General features: G+C 38.8%; 1 protein-coding gene across 2 annotated transcripts in view; it reads right to left on the bottom strand.

Moving 5' to 3' along the window:
- Positions 1 to 1,477: 1,477 nt before the first annotated feature.
- Positions 1,478 to 21,438, bottom strand: part of LOC128860599 (homeobox protein araucan-like) — a 175,099-nt gene continuing 155,138 nt past the window's right edge. The window contains exon 5 of one of the 2 annotated variants that reach the window (XM_054098217.1): positions 1,478 to 5,927. In XM_054098217.1, coding sequence (XP_053954192.1) covers positions 5,674 to 5,927 — 254 coding nt within the window. In that variant the 3' untranslated portion in view covers positions 1,478 to 5,673. Of the gene's footprint in view, positions 5,928 to 17,575; positions 18,169 to 21,438 lie in introns of those variants that run through there. The other variant, XM_054098216.1, reaches the window with a different exon arrangement.

Raw genomic sequence — 21,438 nt, 5'->3', positions numbered from 1 at the left:
GAACTTTTTATGGCCCAAATTGGGAGATATGGATGTGGACGATATGTGGTTTCAACAGGACGGTGCCAGTTGTGACACAGCTAACAAAACAATGGCTCTTTTGCGCGAAAAATTTGATGGCCGAATAATCTCACGTCGCGGCGATGTCAATTGGCCGCCAAAATCATGTGATTTGACACCGTTGGACTTCTTGCTTTGGGGTTATTTGAAAGAAAAGATGTTAGCGATAAGCCAGCAACAATTCCAGAGCTAAAGGAGATAATTCGGGACATTAACGGCATAGAACCTCAATTATGCCTCAGCGGAATCGAAAATTTTGACCATCGGATAGAGGTGCGCCGCCGAGACCACGGCGCCTATTTTATCGATATTTTGTTCCATACGTAATTGAACTATACCAATATTATCATAATGAAGAGAAATGGCAATAGTTTCCCAAAAAATTGTATTTTATTCAAAATCAACACCGGCCCTTGAAACTTAACCACCCTTTATTTTATTTATGGAGTAAAGTTTTTGTTAGATTTAAATATATAATATTGGAGGTTGAATTAGTTTTAAAGGTGACACACAGATGGCGCTATTTATCACTTTATCGCGTTGGCAATACTGAATATATATTCATGACAAAGCCTCATCCCTAGGCTTTGTTTATCAGTATCTGTCATTTCGCTGAAGTATAAACAACGCAGTGTTTTCGTGCTCCGAGTATGTCAACTTTCGTGCCGTCGAAACGCAATTTGCGGGAAGCTTTGCTTTTCTACTTCAATTTGAAAAAAAATACAGCCCAAGCCCGTGAATTGCTGCAGGAGGCCTACCCAGACCATACTCCGTCGATTTCAACATGTGAGTACTGGTTTCGACGATTCAAAAGTGGTGATTTTCACACCGAAGACAAGGAGCGTCTTGGCCAGCCCAAAAAGTTCGAGGACGCGGAATTGGGGGAATTGGTAAACGAGGACTCATGCCAAACCCAAGAAGAGCTTGCTGAATCATTGGGCGTTGATAAATCAACCGTTTGCAAGCGTCTAAAAGCGATGGGAATGATCCAAAAGCAAGGACATTGGGTCCCGTACGAGTTGAAGCTGCGCGACGTCGAACGGCGATTTTTTACGTGCGAATTGCTGATCGAGGGACAAAATCGGAAGGGTTTTTTGCATCGGGTGGTGACTGGCGACGAAAAATGGATCCACTACGATAACCCAAAACGCAAAAAATCATGGGGTTTGCCCGGCCACGCATCAACGTCGACGGCCAAGCAGAATATTCACAGAAAGAAAATCATGCTCTGCATTTGGTGGGATCAGGTCGGCGTCGTATATTTGAGCTGCTCCAACCGGGCGAAACAATCACGGGGGATCGTTACCGACTGCAATTGATGCGTTTAAGCCGGGCATTGAAAGAAAAACGGCCGGAAACGGTAAAAAGTCACGACAAGGTTATTTTGCAACATGACAACGCTCGGCCGCATGTTGCTCAATCTGTCAAAAAATACCTTGGAACGCTTGGCTGGGAAGTGTTACCCCACCCGCCGTATAGTCCAGACATAGCTCCCTCCGATTATCATTTGTTCCGGCATATGAGTCTCGATTTGGCGGACCAGCGGTTCTCCTTGTACGAGGCTACCAAAATATGGGTTGAGTCATGGATAGCCAAGCAGCGGCCAGAATTTTGGAGAATTGGCATCCGGAAATTGCCCGAAAGATGGGCGAAAGTTGTAGCTAGCGATGGCCAATACTTCAAATAAAATATTTTGTACCGTTTTTTCACAATAAAGCCCCAAATCTTCGAAAAAAACCTTTACAACTAATTCAACCTCCCATTAAATTACTGTATTCTTCATAGAATCACATTTTTAATTACATTAATGTTTTCTGAAGATACAGCTTATCGAATGAAAAATTAGTGGTTGTGTGAATAATTTTGTCCGTGTGTGTATATAAATATGTATACCTGCTTTGTGCATACTAACAAAAACTCCACTTAGATGCGAGCTCGGTTGTAACTTTGTTTCTTATATCATAGTTTGAGAATGTCAGGAACATCCAATATCAAACAAACTATGAATTTTTGGATTCTAGGGTCTCAGAGTAACCGATTGAATTCAAATTTATTTCATTAAGGTTTGTTTATTAATTGGAAAGTACTTTTATTTCGACCTCAAAAAACATTGGCCAAGCTTAACTGTTGTTATAGGTTTAGAAAAATAAAGATTCCGGTTTGCTCATGTGAAATAAAATAAAAGTCCCCAATATGAGTTTTTTTCTAGAGATTTGTGTTTTCGGTTATACAGGATCTGGTGCCAGTCAAAATAGACGATAATTGTATGCACTAGACAAAAATAAAAAAGATCTGTATGGAATCTTCTATGCCTTCTTTTAATTGTTTAATATTTTTGCGTTATATACAGAATTTTTGAGGAGAAGTATTTATGAAATATTATCATATGCCATTTTCAATGGGTTTTATGACGTCTTCGTATGCCGTAATATTTTTTATTTTTTTTATTTGTTAAACTACAATTATTTTTATGATTTTTTCTTATTTTGAGGAATACTTTTTTTACAATATACATAAATATACATTTTAACAAATAATACTATTATATACAATAATAAAATACAATATTACAATTAAAAATATGGTACAAGTAGAAGATTTTTACAGATAATCATTTTATAGCATTACTAAAATTATGTATGTATGCTTTCTTGTGTTTATACGCATAAATAAAATAAAAAAAATATAATAAAGTGTGTATTGCTTAACCAGCTAAACGTTGACCCGGAATTCGGTTATGAAATAAATTTATTTTTGATTGAATCAGCAAAATATATTTTATTATCCTTAAACTCCACCTCTCTATACATTTGCTATGGTTTTTCTCCTATTCTTTGAAATAATTTTGTATATAAGTATACTAGCTTTAACCCGCGGGCAATAAACATTGAGATTCGGGAGAGAAAGTGGAACAAAGAAAAAAATTCAGCAATGCTGCTTTAGACCGGAATCCACAGGGAGCACGAAAAAGAGGGCGTCTGAGGGATTCATGGTGACGCCTTTATAGATGATCTTGATGGAATAGACGTAAACCTTACATGGCCACAAAAGACAAAAGCTGAAAACCGAAATCACTGGAAATCATTTATCACACGATGGTTTGGGTATGCACGCCATCGAATGCAGTTGGAAATTAGACTTTATTCAAGAAATAGTGAAAAAATATTTTTATTTAAAACTTTTGCAAGAAAAATTGGGTCAAAGAGCTATAAAATTAGAAACTGAAGATGACTTTCGCTTTTATCAAAATAACGACCTTAAGCACAAGTCATAAATAATACAAATTTGGTTAATATATTCGGTTGGCAACTAAGTTATTGCGGATTTCACTCATAGATGACTTCAGTTGAATTTTTAGGTTTGCAAACGTAGTATAAATGTAAAACACATTTCGTTATTTGATAGTTGGCAATTCAGCTGTAAATCAGTAAAAAAAGTTTGTTGATCGGTTGCGTAGTTTTCGTTTGGCGTTCGTTGAAAAATGGAAAATCAAAAGGAACATTTTTGTCATATTTTGCTTTTTTATTTCCGCAAAGGGAAAACCGCATCGCCACCTCATAAAAAGTTATGTGCTGTTTATGGTGACGAAGCCTTAAAAGAACGGCAGTGTCTAAATTGGTTTGCCAAATTTCGCGCTGGTGATTTTTCACTCAAAGATCAAAAACGCTCTGGTCGTGCAGTTGAAGTTGATGGCGCCCTAATCAAAGCAATATTCGATTCGGATCGTCACAGTACAACTCGTGCGATTGCAGAGAAACTTCATGCATCACATACATGAATTTGAAATCATTTAAAACAACTTGGCTATGTTCAAAAAAAAAAAAAATTATTGGAGCTTGGTTGGGATGTTTTGCCACATACACCTTGCACCAACTGATTACTTTTCGTTTCGATCTTTACAAAACTATTTGAATGCTAAAAATTTCAATAATGATGTTGATGTCAAATCGTACCTGATTCAGTTTTTTGCTAATAAAAACCAAAAGTTTTATAAACGTGGGATTATGCTGCCTGAAAGATGGCAAAAGGTTATTGATCAAAATGGGCAGTACATTACAGAATAAAGTTATTTAGTTGCATGAAAGAATTGTCTTTGATTTTCTAAAAGAAGTTCACAATTACTTAGTTGCCAACCCAATATAAATGTCCAAACATTGTTCAAACTCCAGCAAAATCACTGGATTTGAACCGCATTGAAAATTTATGGTTGATTTTGCAGACAAATGTAAGAAAATATGACATCCATGAAAAATGTGAGGCAATTGAAGAGTGGAACCAAATTAGTACAGAACGTACAAAAAAAAATTGGTTGACTTCCAGGTAGACTTCAAGCTGTAATTGATATTAAAGGATACCTAATAAACTGCTTAATGACTGAAAATATTAAAAATTAGAAATAATTAGTTGCTCCTTTTTCAGTTGCATCATTTAAGCAGTGGCTTGAATTCTCTGTATGATTTTTTTTTTTGTTTGTTTTGCATTACAATGAAATGAGTGAACACTTCTTTGTATTTTATTTTGAGAATTGAAATAAAACAAAATTAATACTCGGTTTTTTCCATTTTCGCAAAATATTATGAGGCATAGAACACTTTACATAACAATCGTAGCTGTATCAAATAAGGTGTGAGTGACTGTAGCTCATCAAAGTCATCTGCTAGTGGTAAACGTTCAGAACTCTTTACTTTACTTAATATTCATTGTGTTTTTTTGTTTTTTTTTTTTATTCAACACACATATTCATAAGTACTAGGGTGCCCCTTGCCGTCTGTACAAACTATTTTTCTACAACTTATTCTTGCAGCTTACCAGCCAAATAATAAACTTTACTGACCATTTCTTTATTGCACCACATCGCAAGTCTCGAATTCCGGGTAGATGTTTAACTAAATATGTTCCACATAACTGTTACATACATATATGAAATTGGAACAAAGTAGATTTGCTGTAGATTTCAATAATTACAATTTTTAATAGTTCTTGCTTTTTTTTTTTTAATTGAGTTATATTTGTTTTTGGTTTATATGCACATTTGCCCACTTGCACTCTGATATCAACTTTATCACATGCCTTACACTAAAAGGTTCTTTCTATATAGGAAATAAACTTCTTTTGACCGGCAAATAAAAACTCTGGCTTAATGGCTAATTCTTATTGGAAAAGTATAAGAAGAAACCAATTATCTGGGCGCCAAGTTGCAGGACCAAGGCACGCTTACTTTGCTTCGATAACTGTCGAAAAAGTAACAACTTTGCTTCAGGCTCTTGACGCGCTATAAAGTTTCAAAAGGCGCAAATTTGTATTTGATAATATTTTTGTAGCCTTTAATATTCCTGCTTCGCGCGTCGCTTCGCATGTTTTAATCTGATTTGCTGTTTTCTAGTGTAATTGTCTTCTTTCGATTAAAAAAATGTATATTGGTCAATTAATAATTAATAACGGCATTATTTTCAACATATTTAAGTGTTTTGCTGCTGCTTATTCAGACAGAGTCAAAGTCTACAATTCACAAACAGTCCAAACAAGTAAGAAAAGCCTGCATTGGGCCAGCAACTTTTTAAAAAATGCCTCAATAGACCTGTAGATGCCGACTATCTCTGTACGCAACATTTATTATTGTTGCAGATGCGATGGATGTGTATGCTGATGATGTTGATGCCATATCGCGCTCTCAGCAACATGTTGCGAAAGAGCAGACAGCGCCGATTGTTGCTGCAGATGCTGAGAATGTTGATGTAGTTGGTGTTGCTGTAGATGCGGAAATTGCGTATGCAAACTATTGTTGCCGCCATTGTTGCTGCTGCCGACATTATTACTGCTGCTATAGAAGAGATTCCGTGAATACTGTTGAGGATTTTGGTAAAGATCTGTAAGAGAGAATGTATAGGTGTGAGTGATTTGTTCGATTTGAAATGCTTAAGTGAATGAGGTATACTAAACCCATTAGTTGCAAGTCCTGCGTGGGTAATGAGTGGGCGGTGAAAAAAGTACAAAAGTGAAAATATTAATTATTCGTAAATCAACATACATACAAACATACAGAAGTTCTTTCAAAAGCATGCAATCAAATATTATGAAAAAAAAACAAACGAACGGAAGCAGGTGAAACGAACTTCAAAATTACCAAGGCACAATAACTAATTAACTAAAATCAAAGAATTTGTTTTTTTTTCATTTCTAAAATTACAGCTACTAATTAAAAATTTGTACTATGAGACAAACCTCTTTTCACACATACATAAATACATAAATATTAGAAAAACCACTTGTCCCTCAAATCAACGAATTAGCTGCCACATTGTCTGCATGCACCTAAACTGAGAAAATAATGCGCTCAACTGCCTAGCTGACGTAGATGCTGCCGATAACATTCGAGCCGGAATTTCTCATTTTCCCTTACCATATAAAAATCTGAAAGCGAAGAGAAATCAAGAAAGAATCTTCTGATTGATTTTGTTGACCTTTTTCCACGAAATCAACCACCAAAAACCTTTTAAAGAATTTGAATTAAATTATTTGATTTTAGCAGCCGCCTTTCCAGCATATACTCGCACATGCAGTACCAAATACACATACATCCAAGTGCGTGGCATACATACATACATGCACACATATATACATAAATATAAGTGCTAGGCATACATATGTACATTACACGCACACGCAAGCAAATACTCATACGTGGATGTTTACTTATATGTACCTACAGGTTTACAGCACAATTTGAATATCGACTTGCATTTACATATTCACGCAACCACACACACACACACTTACACATATGCCCATACTGAAGCAAAGTAAAAAGTAAAAAAAACGCATTGAAACAAAAGCATGAAATGCAAATAAATAAATTAACGATTGAATGAATGAATGGCACCTGAGTGCTCTGCCCAGCAACCTGAGCCTGCAATTGTATTCGTTACCGAAGTCGAATCTGCAGTAGAGGTCTGGGGCAGCATTTGTATTTGTTTTATTTATTTTTTATTTTTTGCTGAGGATCAGAAGTTCTGCAGCTTCACGCATTCAAGATTTTCATTGAGATAAGAAGTTTCCGGTCAGACCTTAAATACACTCATCCAAAACGCTTTTGGGTGTGTTTGACCAGCGTTGGGCTCTATGGTTATGTCATATGCTTTGAGTGGGTACAGTGGTGGCTATATTTGGTGGATGGCGGGTAACGAGTTTTTTACAAAATTATATATTTCAAACAGGAACTTGCATGGGATTTCAAAAAACAAACAGGCTTGGCGCTTTATCAGTTAAATAAAATTAAACTTTTTTTTTTAGTTGAAAATTCTCGAGGTTTTGTAAGTTAATAAAATTAATTTTTTTTTTTTAGTTGAAAATTCTCGCGGTTTTGTAAGTTAAATAAAATGTTCAATTAATGTGATCTGAACAAGATTTCTTGCTTAAAATTATTAATAGCAGGAATCAGCAATTCCGCGAAAGAATAGATTTAGACTTCTTAGTCTTTCAAATATGCCCATTGATGTGTATTTGGCTGAGCTCAATGTTTTTTTCCAATGTTAAGAAAGTTGTACCCATAGTAAAAACTTTATTGCAACAAATATCGAAGCTATGGCTGCGGTGGCTTTAAGCTAAATAGTGCTTTTCAATAATAAGAAAAATTTAAATGTAGAAATAAGAAAATTTCTAAGCTTGGGTTTGTAAAGAGGTCCATTGGCTTTGTATTGGATAGAGAGCTTTTATGAAGGGTTTTTCAATTGGCGCGGGTCGATTTTGGCGCCCTGTGGCAGCCATTTTGTTTTGGTGACATCTGTCAAATCCTTTGTTTATTATTCAGTTGTTTATGCCAAATCATCATGGCAAGTTACACGATTAAACAGCACGTTCAAATGATAAAACTTTATTATCAAAATGAGTGTTCATTAACGCAAATGTTGCGCGCATTGTGCCCATTTTTCGGCAGACGTGGTGGCCCACAGTGCGGCCGATTCCCGAAAAGCTGGCCAAAACTCAAAACATTAAGTAATTGATTCAAAATTTCTTACTCGGGGGTTGTCGGGGTCGCTGATTACGAATTTGATCTTAAAATTTTGAAAATCCACCCCCTTCCACCCCTATTGGCCACCCCCTCACGTGAAATAGCGTATATTCTAGAACATAATCAAGATGCATGTAAATTTATATGTTTTCGGGGTCGCAAGGTAGCAAGTGGTAGCAGCTGAATCGTGTTTTATTCAGTAACCATTACTTTTTTGAGTAACCTTTAATAGGTTTCACAGTTTGAAAACTCAAATTTTATAAAAAAAATTGCAAAAAATGTATCTGCAGCTGCTGCAGCTAAAAATTTTGTGTCGAGGTATTGATATGTACTAAAGATTTCTCGTATTTTACTAACCTTCCGAAGATGATTCCATTTGGTTTTGTTCAATTTACTCCATTACAAAATCTTTCAAATGTGTACAACTTTCACTATTCATCGACAGTAACACGATGCTCAAACGAAGGCCACGATGCGACTGAAAATGCAGAGGATACTTAGGGTACAGGACGTTGCTATGAACGGTTTTCACTACTCAAGGCATTACTGTAGCCAACCCAAAGACAAAAAAACTCTATCTAGAAACTTTTTTTTTCGCCCTTCCAATTTCTTATGGCACATATTGAACCATATGGATCTAGACGAAATGTGGTTCTAGCAGGATGGCGCTACGTGCCACACAGCAAACGTCATTTTATTCCATTTCAACATCTGCCCGCTCTTATTGAAAAACCCTTTATTGGTTGAGAAATATGTTGTATGTTGCTTAAAGATCTATAGCATTTGCACGTAACACGTTGAACATATGGCTAAATTGTTTTTGCTGAAATGTTGGTACAACTGTCCGCTATAGTGTCGCAGAGTTTGAGCGTGATATGTCAATTAGCTTGTTTTTGGCATTGATTTATATCAGTCAACCCCAGATGTGCTCTGCGATTTTCACTATGGATAAAAATATCGAACAAAGTATTTGCCTTAAATTTTGTGTTTCGAATGGAATTTCGTGTGCCGAATTGTTGAAAATGTTGCGGAAAGCTTCTGGTGAGTGTGCTTTATCAAAAACACGGTACATGGGTCTACGAGTGGGGTAAGACTTTGCAGAGGGCCGAGTAGTCGTGGAAGATTTGCCCCGATCTGTTCGCCCATTAACGTCTTCAACGGGTGAAAATAGGGGCAAAGTCAAGCAAATGGTGCTAGAAAACCATCATTTAAGTTTGAAGGAGGTAGCTCGTGACCTTAACGTGTCTCACGAATCAATTCGCAACATTTTACACCATTAATTGCGCATGAGACGTGTGGCTGCTCGACTCGTTCGAAGAGAGTTGAGTTTCTTTCAAAAAATTCATCGGAAGAGGGAGGCTGAAGACATGCTTGAGCAAACGTATTCGGACCCAACGTTTATCCAGCAGGTGATGAGACATGGGTATATGAGTTTGACATGCAAAGCAGTCAACAGGTGGCTGAATGGCGCTATCCACATGTGCTGAAACACAAAACACTCGTCATTGTCGGTCAAATGTGAAAGTCATGACACTCGTTTTCTTTGATTATCATAGTGTTGTGCATTCGAAATTCCTTCCTAATGGTTTTACGGTAAATGGAGAACATTATTTGGAAGTTATGCGACGCTTGAGAGAGAATGTGCGTAGGAAACGGCCCAATTTGTGGAAAGAAAGCTCATGGATCTTGCACCAGGATAACGCACCGTCTCACAAGTCTCTTATTGGGAACACTTTTTTGACAAAAAACTATGCAAATATCATGGAACAGCTACCGTATTTACCGGACTTAGCCCCATGCGACTTTTTCCTTTTCCCCAAAACGTAAATTGCCACTCCGCCGACGCCGCTTTGAGTCGATAGAGACCAGTAAGGAGAGTTCGCTGAATGAGCTGAAGAAGATCTGAAGAGAACGACGAACGCGTTTAAAAGGTGCTTTGATGACTGGACTAATCGTTGGCATACATATGTGTATTGCTTTGAATGGAGTATATTTTGAAAGCAACAAAATAAATTTTGATAATTAAGCAATTATTTTGCGTTTTATTGAACAATTCCCGGTACTTTTTTGACCGAATGTATATTGGTCGTATTTTTATCTATTTATTAAATGTTGGTTTGTCAAAGTACTGTGTCTGAATCTTAACCTTGCAAATTTTACTAGGTCTTTTCTTGTTTGATCAGAGTTCTGGCCTATTTTGGAGATTTCGTTCATAGTTGATTTTTGTGAGTTAATTTTTTTTATACCAAGTGGTAACTTTGTCATTAGAACTATTTTGTTTAAATGTAAGAAGTTTCTGGATGCAGCTTTGTATGTCACTGGCCAAGTGATTATTGGACATAATAAGGGGCGCCTCAATGCCTCCTTTGCAGTTAGATCGGCTAGTTCGTTGCTAGTAATTTGTGCGTGAGTTGGTACTCAGACAAGTTTTATTTTATTTTTATTTATTAAATTATACTGTGCATCTAGATGCTGTGTGGAAAAACTTTTAGTTGTATGCCGCATCCTAAAGACAGATGATTTTTTATGAGGAGTTGTTTCATGGCAGAAATACACTTCGTGGTTTGCCTTTATCCATCGAGGGGCAACCGCTATGAAAAAAATATGCTATGCCATTTGGTGTTTCATGCTCATTGTATATGGAAACCTGGTCCAATTGAATGGTAGTCGCACACAAATCAACTCGGCTACGACGTATGATAAAGGTTCACAAGTCGTTGGTAACTGCGTGCATAACAACCTTGGGACCAGCTATTTACACGTATTTCTTAAAGAGTGCTAATCTAGATTCAGTTAGGCTCTGAATTATTTCCAACAGAGCGAGGATTCACCATCCTGCAGGCGTAAGCTAGTATTCCGTTCCAATAGACAGATTTAACCGTTGAAGATCGAATGCAGTCAATTAGCAACGTAGTTTTCTTTCGGTCGCTCGGAGTCGGCGTGAAATAATAGACCCATCCATTTATAGGGCAAAATCAAGACGCATACAACAAATTCGAGGACAACCTCTGCCAAATACTTAATAAAAAGGGATGCAAATGTATATGTTATATAACAATGCAAAACATTTTGTATGAAGTGCTTCATAATGTATTTCTACTTTTAAATTTTCGTCCGCTTCATTTCAGTTATCATTAACAGAACGATCGAGCAACGCATAAAATGTAATAAAAGTGATTTAGATTTATTTCGGCGACTTGACTTTAAGTTTATCCGCCACTGTCAATTTATTTATTCTATGTTTTTTTTTTTATTTGGGTGCATGCCGCAACAGTCAAAAAGTCTGGCTTCGAAAGCTGAAACAGTAACAAACTCGCAGCCAGATCGGCGGCCACTCAACGGTCAGTCAATCAACAGCCTTCACAGCTATCTACTAACTTTAAGACGCACCGTCGCGATGTCGCTCGACCGATCCGTTCGAACCTACACAAACCCAACTGTCTAACTGTCCGTCTGCGCAAGTGTCCGTCCGTGTAATTAATGATGACCCACTCGCATTCCTGCTGCCTTTCAACGCTCATTTGTCGCACAGTTCAATACTTCTGCTCCAACGTCTTGAACCATTTGGCCGCACTATATCTGTACATAGCCAGTGTGTGTATTTATGTATTTATACGAGTATGTATGCGTTCTTGTACACTTTGTGGCCCAACGTCGTGGTCCCACTCATCACTTGTCTTCCTGCCATTCTTTGTTTACTTTTGGTGTCGTAAGTGCCAATAAACATGTGATTTACTTTGACAATTGCGAAGGGTTCACTGGCAGGCAATCAGGCAGTGCGTTCGGCTCACACACAAGTACATAAGTGTATACATATCTATGTATGTACATATGTAGACCACATATGCGCGTTTGTATATGCGAATGCGTGTGTAGGTTATCTCATCGCATCGCCCATTAAAATGCTGCTCATTAATTTTAAAATTAGGCGCGTTTTCGAAATGAATGGAGGCCTCCAACTTCAAACCGCAACAAAAAACTCAACTTCTACCCCAGCTCCTCGTGCCTCATTCCCATGCATTTGGCGTGTTTGTGGCATGGACATTCGTTGGTTTGCTTGGCTGCCTGTTCTATTCAAAAAGTGTCCGCTAGTCCGAGGGAAGGCGGTAGACACTTTGTTGGTGGCGATGGTGTCGGCCTAAAACGGGTGGTGGTGGGTCTGCCGTGTGCGCATAAATTAATTAAGTCGGCCGTTCGGTATGTGTCGACCTTTTGTCTGGTGTTGCAACACAAAGCAAAGACAATAAAGAGACAACGGTGGAAGCAATACAAACAACAACAAAGGAAAGGCATCGAAGCAACAACGAAAGTATTAAAGCCAACTGCGGCGGCAGCTATTGCAAAGACAAAAGCAAGTTGCAACGCCGGTGTGCCTCAGCTTTTGTAGGTATCTGCATGTGCGTGTATTTGTGTGCATGCCACACATCAGCGTCCAGCATACATATGTACATATGGCAAGCAACGAAGTCTGTATGTGCCTTTGTCAAACTTAACCAAAAAGTAAGGAGTTTGTGAGTTTGGTGATAAATTCAAAAATTACCGCTGCCACTTTTGTGTCCCGTTGCATGTGGCTCTTGGGCTCGCATGCCACATGTGGTGTGTGTTGGTGATGCCAGTGAGTCATTTGCATATTGTGCGGCCTCATTTCTGGCCTCCTGATTATGAAAGATGCTGCGCCGCTGATAAATGATTGCATTGCGCATAATAAATTTTCACGAGCTCAGCGGCGCTGCAAAAGTTTCTACATGTACGAGTATGTATGTGTATGTATGCATTCACATAGACAGATAGAATTGTATATGGGCTGAATACATAGAATATGCTATAGAATGGCGATTCATCCTTCCAACCCACACAAACTGCAACCCTTGCAACCTCCTGCCGCCACTTCCGCTCCAGCTGTGAGGTGTTGCGCTACTGGCGGAAAGGTTTTGGATTTGGATTATTGAATTTTCAAGTTTGCATCGCAATGTGGAGGCGTTTTAGCTAACAACTCCTTAACCTTATTGTCTTCTGGTTGATGATTACCAATTTGATACGGAGTTTCTCTTCGTAAATTTTTGGTGCATAATCAGTAAAAATAGTGAAAAAGATTAGTTGCTGTTATTGCTTGGCTTGATTTGGATTACTGTGTGTATGTGTCAGTTAAAATACCTTCAAAAATCGTCCTCATACCTAGGGCTTCAAATCATCGGACACGGAAAGAAAATGCTATTTCCTAGCTTTAACGAGATTTGTAAGGATGACTGATACAGAGCTAGTAAATATAATAAATCGAGACACTGCTACTTTTAAAGGGGGTTTGTTCTAAGGTGAACTAGTTTTCTACAAATATATTTGATCTAGTCTTCTTGAGAAGCCGCACTTTTACGACGAATATACGACAACAGAAACGTCCACCTAAGATCTCATTTCGGGTTCAAGTTGATGCGATTAAATCTCTTCCTTTGCAGTTATCAAAGTAAGCATTCTACTTGGTTAAATTTCAGATTAATCCCTTGCCCTGCCATTTAGCTCCACGAAACTCGGGCCCAACTGTTACGCCTCAATGGGTGGTAAACAGATCAGACTGATGCGCAAGATGATGTAACAGCAGTTATGAGACTCATGACTAACTCTGGTGGCATACAGATAGAAACTAACATTCAATCATAACCCAGGCTCGTGATGTTTATGTTTGGTCCGACTATCTGTACACGACTTCTGCTCGTGATATTCACGTTTGGCCCGACGATCTATCATATTCATGTTTGGGCCAAAATTGTTATCACGAGTCAGATTCGTTAAATCACGGCAATGGGTTAAGGTAGACTTTCGAGAAACCACTCACTACTTCTTCGAATTTAAGCACACATGGCAAATATCTTCTGATCTATTGTCGATTGTCGATGTCGTTTGTTGAATTACTTGTACGACAATAAGCACCTTCGTGCTGAAACTAGAGCTTATCCAATTCTTCAATATGCTGTGAAAAACACTCCGTTGGCGGTAATGTTGTTGGATCCATAATTCGCACGACTCAGAGAGTACAGAACCTTTCTGAAAACCGCTATATTGCCATTGGCAAATTTGATTATCGTATGTCGTCAGTACAGAAACTAACCACACCTTTGTGTGCACGATTTATTATATTATTGTATTCTATAATATTCTCTATTGTTGAGCATATCATTTACGACAAAAATATATCCTCGGGTTTCTCAAGGACTACGCGCAGCACGGAACCTTGGCTGTTCACCTAGTCGTCGAGTTGAAAAAGCGCAATAGGCAAACAAATTTGAGCAAATTTCCAAACGGAGAAGAAATATTGATGCGGATGGTCTTTTCACTTCAATTGTTGAATTGCGAATAAGCTGAGATAGAACTCTTCTCAAGCTATTGTGGCTAAAGTTCAGTCGCCGAGATCTGTCACGAGTTCATTTTCTCAAATTCAGGCGAACATAACTGCAGCAACTCGAGAGACCCGCCTGACTTTGGTTCAATTACGGTCTGGATATTGTAGCAGGTTAAACCTATCGAATTTATGTTCAGCACATAAAGGTATTTCGCACGATTTTAACCACCTCATAAAAGTAAAAGCGATTGGTGGATAATTGTGCAGGATGTGCCCCGAGGGGAAAATCTGTACCGATGATGGTACCTCTCTCTTCACTGGCGGCTTCAAGATAGAATCGGGAGTCGGAACAGGAGTTTTCTCTATATCCAACATTTTATCCATTTCCTTAAAACTGCCGAATACTTCTAGTATTTTTCAGGCAAAAGTCTTTACGATTCTGCAAGCATACAAAATGCTTAGGGAATGTGGGAACGACGAAGATATTACAATTTTTTCCGATAGTCAAGCCGCAATCAAGGGTCTTACGATGCCATGGTGCAGATCCAAGCTGGTTAAGTCCTGTAAGGAGGTGATCAAATATTCTAAGTTCTAGGATATAGAAACATAGAGGGAAATGAAATTGCTGATGAACTTGCCGAATGAATTAGTCTCATAGATCACCTACCTGGTCATCGTCATCCCCATACTGTTGTTTAAGGGGTATCGCTCAACTTATTTCTGAGAAAAGCGCATAATAGATAGAGGACCGTCTTCTTTGTGTGCTATTTCGAAAACCCTTTGGCCACTGTACAATAGGTGCAGAACGCAGAAAGTTTTGGGGAATCCACGTCATTTAATTTTCAAACTCGTAACTGTGTTTACCGGTCATTGATCGATCGGAAAAGACGCGAGACGGCTTGGTTTATCATTTAAGCCCCATTACAGAAACTGTGAGGACCTTTCAGAGACGGAGACTGAAATGCATTTTGCCATTAAACTTATAACTTATTGGTTACATACGCAACTTCTGTATAGTCAGTGGAGTTTCGAAAAGAGTTGTATCAAAATTATGGTTAATTACACATTACTTAAATATTTTTATTGAGAATAATGATCATGCATAGCTTATTCCAGAGCGCTGACTTAATATAGTCACTATTGAAGGTGGAGGCTGCAGCGTTTTTAGAACTCCTAGTATTTTAAATTTCCTGTTTAGATTTTCATAATATTATTTCTGAAACCCCTTAAGGGGTCTCGGTGGTCTAGAATTTTCAAAAAATCTTTTATTTTTTGATATTTCGAAAGTATAGGTTTTTAAGAATATACTGTAAAATTTTTGGAAGGATAATCCCAGTATTCTCGATTCTACAGCCGTTTTAGCAAGTAAAGTCAGATTCGTCACGCGGCGGGATCAATGGAAAATATGCACTCTCAAAACTTTAAACTCAATTATCTCAAAACTACTTTGTTCGGCCTGGTGTTGTAAAAAGAAAAAAACAACCGAACCGAATCGTCGGGAATTTTAATATGGTATTCACAACATCAATGGCTATCGCAGGAACTAAAATCGTATTAATATTTCAATTATTTCGTATTTTTTTTATTAAAAAACTGATTAAACCCAGATTCTTAGAGTGTCAAATTCAAAGCCGCGCCATTTTGTCACTTTTTTTTATTCTAGTATGGGACATAGCTACAGTTTTTTTTTGGTTTTTGTGTTACAGATAAATAGAAGAGCCAAAATCCAATTTTTCGAGGGGTCAACTTCAGCGTCATTTTTAAAATATTAAAACTAAACAAACAAAAGAAAATATTAAAATTAAAAAAAAAATATTTATATATTCAAATATATTTTTTTTTATATATAAATATTTTTTTTTAATTTTTGTATATAAAAGAAGTTAAATAAAAAACCTAAAAAATTTAAATATCGTTTTTATTTTTTTTTATTGTAAAAAAAAAAATTCCTGAAAATACCCAAAATTTTCGCGCTCTAGACCACCGGGACCCCTTAATAAGAGAATATCCAATAAATTATAGCGCCTCCCTATTTATTCAAAGCAAGATAAACTTTCTCGTAATTCCTAATGGACAGAATATCCGCAATATTTCAGTTTTCTTCGCTTCCAATACGCGTCTAGCTTCTAGCCAAAGTGGTTAAATTCTTAAGCAGGCATTAAAATTGCGTGAGCCACAACGAATTAACCCCACGCTGTGTTCAACAGCAAACCATACTCCAAGCGTATACTCGATTCCCTGCATTTTCATCTCTTGGCTGGTGGTGCAAAATCGCAAGAAGGTCAGAGGTAAGAAAGGAAGGAAGTGCCCGCCTGGCCCGCGAGTAGATTAGTTGCCACACTCCATTAAAAGGCAAAGAGATACGCACTCATACTGACGCACGTACATATCACCCTTGTCTGTGCAGTTGGTAACTGGCTGGATAACTGGCTCGCTGCCTGCGCTAAGTGTTCGCAAAAGCACACACAGGGGGATACTGCAACAGTCTCTATGGAAAAGTGGACGTTCGCTTCAAGCGAGGACTTTGACAGACTTCAGCATCGCCAATGCTGCTGCCGGCGTTCAGTTAAGCTTAATGGATTCTGATTGAGATTTAATTATTTCATTTAATTTTCTAGATGACTTCACTTATGGGTGCTGCTGCCAAACGAGTGCGATTCGAAGGAAAGGGGTGTAGTTTTCTATGCATTCACTGGTCAGGCACTAGGGTTTGAAGTGTTAAAAAGCGGCTGCTAAATAAGTGAGTGACTGCCGGTCTGACTGATGCTCGACAGCGTAAGTAAGTGATGACTGAAACGACTGAACGACTATCCCCTAAATGGGCATTCTCCTTCAATCGCAGTTTTTTCCCTTCTAGTTAATGAAGCGACTAATTTTTTGGGCAATTATCTATTTGTGCAGAAATTAATTGTTTGATGGCTTAGAAGGGTTAAACAACTGGGTGAAAAAATCAAAAATTACTTGCAGGCAATTAAATCTGTTATACTATACCTATATAAATCAAATATTTTACGTTGCATATTGTTGCTGCTAAATTACAATCGTATTTAAGTTTAACGAACTCACCTTAAACTCCTGTTGGGAGGAAAGCATGCGTAAATAAAAAAATTGATTTAGAAATATCCAAATGCTAATTTAAGAAAATAAACAAGCGAATTTACCTATCCCCTACACTCGGCGCAAAATCACGCGCAATCCTGACCCTTACAGTAGAGGCTATCAGCAGTGGTGGCATATCCAATACGCAATCCCTCACATTTGTCCCCATTATAAGCGACGTTATCTCCATTGGCTCGATGCAAGCCTCCACCCGGAATAAAGGTACCAGCAAAAGTATGCATCTGATTTGGTGGCGTTTGGGGCGGCGTTACAGCAGACGATTGGGCGCCATAACGCTGGCCATGCGAAGGCAGTGTGGGCGAAGTAGGTTGCATGGAAATCGTTGCAACCACCGAGGTGTGTTTCATTGTTGACGAAGGCGCATAAGTTGGTGGCACATAGCTTGCTGGCCATTCACGTTGCATAGAATTTGTGCTGGAATTTAATGCAAACTGTGGTGAAGGTTTCTCCTCCGCAGCAGTGCTGGCCAGGCTCCATATGCGCGGTCTTCCATTGGGTTTGTAGAGAAATTCTTCCTTGACAAAGTTGTTGTATCCATTGGTGGTAAAGGATTCTGGCATAGCTGTATTCTTGAGATTTTCATATGACTGATAAATTGTTGTCGGTGGTGATGGCACCCTGTTTAATTGCATTAAATCTAAAATATCTGAAAAGTAGATTTAAGTAAGTAGAGTTACAGAAATATTACCAAAATATAAAGATTAAACACGCATACGACCGTTGTATTAAAAAGTTGGAAAATACTAATTTGCCAATCAGAAAAGTCCGTCAGCTCATGGTTGGTTAAGGCACTAAGATAACATGACAAACTATCACTGAGTTCATTAGTTTGTTAATAAGCATTGAATTTACTAACACTTGTGCAATAGATCAGGTTCTAGAGCAGAGTTGCCTTTCAGAGCGCAGAAACATGCTCGGCGCCTCTAGAGATTGAGACCGTAAAAAATCGCTGAGAATTTAAATCATGTTGTGTCAAGCAGTTGGAATGAAATCAGCTGCTGCAAAAAGAAAAAAAAATCGCGGAAAGTAGCATTTGATTACTCCGCAAGTGCTTTCTCGAACACTCCCTTCTGTTGGAAATTTTTATATGATTTTAATATATATCTAATGCAAAAAGTCAGTGCCGATTATATCGAAACTGACTATATCGAAACCTCATCTCAGGTCCACAAAAGCTGAAGCTCAGGTGACCAAAGCTGCCAAATAGAAATCCGAGGTTCCTTACAAAAAACTCTCCTATGAGTCGCAAAGGTAAGCCATTGCTAAGAAGCATAGAAGGATATGAGAGATTATATCACATAGGGACGATCATTTTCTTGTAATAAACAGTCGATTTTCATAAACGTTAAGACTCACTATCCTCTAAATCCTCTGAAGACGAAACTTTTCTTATTTACGAGGAAATATAAAATACCTAGAGCCTTCCTCCTCTCAATAGCAGGCGCTCCGTTGATGCTAGCTGAAAGGGTGAAGTACCTGGCACTCATCCGTGAACGTTGGGAGAGAATTAGAAGAGCAACAGTCGGCTTGTATGGATTTAGAGGCCTCTCGCCTAAAGTTTCGTGTTGTTTATATGACACAATTATAAAGCAAATTTTGTTGTACCGTGTCCTTGTCTGGTGGAACTCATTGGAGTGGATTCAAAGGTTTGCCCTCATTGGAATTAGTCGGTTGCTTCGGACTACTGCAACTCTAGCGGCTAATGCTATGCTGAATGTGGTATCCGTGGACATCGTAGGAAAAACTGCCGCTACATGCGCCGCAATCAGATTGAGGTTTTGGGCCATAAGCTACACTTAAAAACGGCCCCAATCTCTATGGTATCTCAGCTAAAACGAGATTTTGAGCATAGAAATGCCAAGAGATATATATCTAAAGGGATACGCGGACGACATAGTGGAGGTCATACCAGCCCGAAACACTGAGGACGCCAGCGGAAAGCTGAACCAAATTAGGACGCAAATATGGCTTGAGAACCAGTGTCTGGAGCTCACCAAAGATAAGACACTTATGACACGAGGTCACATGCCACTCGAGGCAGCATGTAAAACGGCGGATCGTTCTTGGTGACCTAAAAGTATTCAGGTTTACTTTCTAAGTCAGCCGCAAAAGTCACCGGAAGGCTAAGTAGATTAATGGCAAACACCGGTGAGCCAACACGGAGCAAAGGAAATCTAATCATAGCAGCCACAAACTCTATTCTCCTTCACGGCAGCGAAGTATGGAGAGATGTGCAAAACTGCAAAGCCAAGCGCAAATCACTGGAGGGTATGCAACGAACAGTGGCATTCAGAGTTGACTCAGCCCCCCGTACTGCCTCTGGCGCTGCAGTTTTGTGCTCAGTGGAGAGACAGCCGACGACCTCATGGCCCGGGAACGAATGGATGCGTGAGACTCCAAGAAGAAACACGTTATCACTAGAGACGCGGAACGGAGATGCACTGAACCGCGTGGCAGATGGACGGCGAAACTCATGCCATTACTAGGCGAATAGGTCCAAAGGAACTTTGAGGAAGTGTACTACTTCTTAACTCGGTTCTTCGCGGACCACGGATACTTCCGGAGGTACCTATACCGCATGGGCAAAAGTGTATGTTCGAAACGCCGAGTGATGACGCTGAACACACTTTTTTCAGATGCGAAAGATGACTCGCGGAATGAGATACGCTGAGGAAGCAGATTGGCTACATCGCGCCGAGCTTCAGCAAAATTCTCTAATGTGAGCACAGCTGGAACGCGGTAAAGAGATACAGCGAGAACGTACTACGAAAAAAAATGCAACAAAGCGTAGCCGCCCAGATAGAGACACAAGAAGACAGCCAATAGCATGAAAGCTGGCTTCAATTGCGGTGGATCCAGACGTGGGTGAATAGAATTGGTCCCTCATGGATGCCGTTCTGAGCCTTTAAAAAGTAATGCAGTAGGCAAAAGCGGGAGCTGTATCTCCCCAGAAGGAGAGAAGGGATTGTTTTAGTGGCCAGACTACTCGATGCAGTACACGACGCTCGCTGTAAGTGCGAAGGCTTTTGGAACCCTATCTCACCCACCGTAAAAAAAAAAACTTGGTAAACAAACGAACTTGCCACATTTGAGGATCGGATACGCGCATGTGATTATAGAGAAGCCAATTCATACAAAGTCATACAGCTTGAGCATCAGTTATTTTACAGAAAATTGTCTAAGTTGCTAAAGAAGTGATTTTAAACTGTTCTTGCAGTTGCCATTAAGCAACATAATGCCGCTTTCACCAAACTTGATAATGATAATTAATTTGGGTATGCCAACAGAAGTTTTGCTGGCATTTTTCATTAGAATCGCAGCATTATTACTAGCTGATAGGTACATAAGTGCGTACATATGCACGCGGGCTTGATATGTGAGAAATGATGAATTATGATGCTTTGAGCCCACACCGCAGCGCTTTCACGTATGCCTCAACGTATAATCACACTTACATGAATAAATATGTAAAATCACTACACGCACACACTCGTATGTAGGTATGTTTGCACGCTCGTTTATGTGCACTTGTGCAACGCACGTGCTCGGTGGTTGTCACATTAAAGTAATATTTATACTCCGTATGTGTGCAAACGTCAAAAAGGCACAGCCTAAGCAGCAGCAACAAAAACAATAACAGTGCATTAGGTGTTTATTTTCCTCTACAACTACTCGTGCAAAAGTGCACTTCAACGACCGCTTGAGGGTAAAAGTTGAAGGACAGCAGAACGTGGATATTTTTGTTTTTGGTTCGTTTGCATGCAATTCTATCAGTGCCTATGGATATGTGTATGTATATATGCGTGCATGTATGCTGTGAGTGTTTTTATTTTTGTTTATTCGCGCTCACGTGACGCTTGACGCCGTCAATGCAAATATTTTTGCAATCGAGGCCTGTTGATGATATGCTTCCGCA

Source organism: Anastrepha ludens, chromosome 4 (assembly GCF_028408465.1).
Source record: "Anastrepha ludens isolate Willacy chromosome 4, idAnaLude1.1, whole genome shotgun sequence".
Lineage (NCBI taxonomy): Eukaryota > Metazoa > Arthropoda > Insecta > Diptera > Tephritidae > Anastrepha > Anastrepha ludens.
This window is presented reverse-complemented; position numbering and strand designations above follow the sequence as displayed.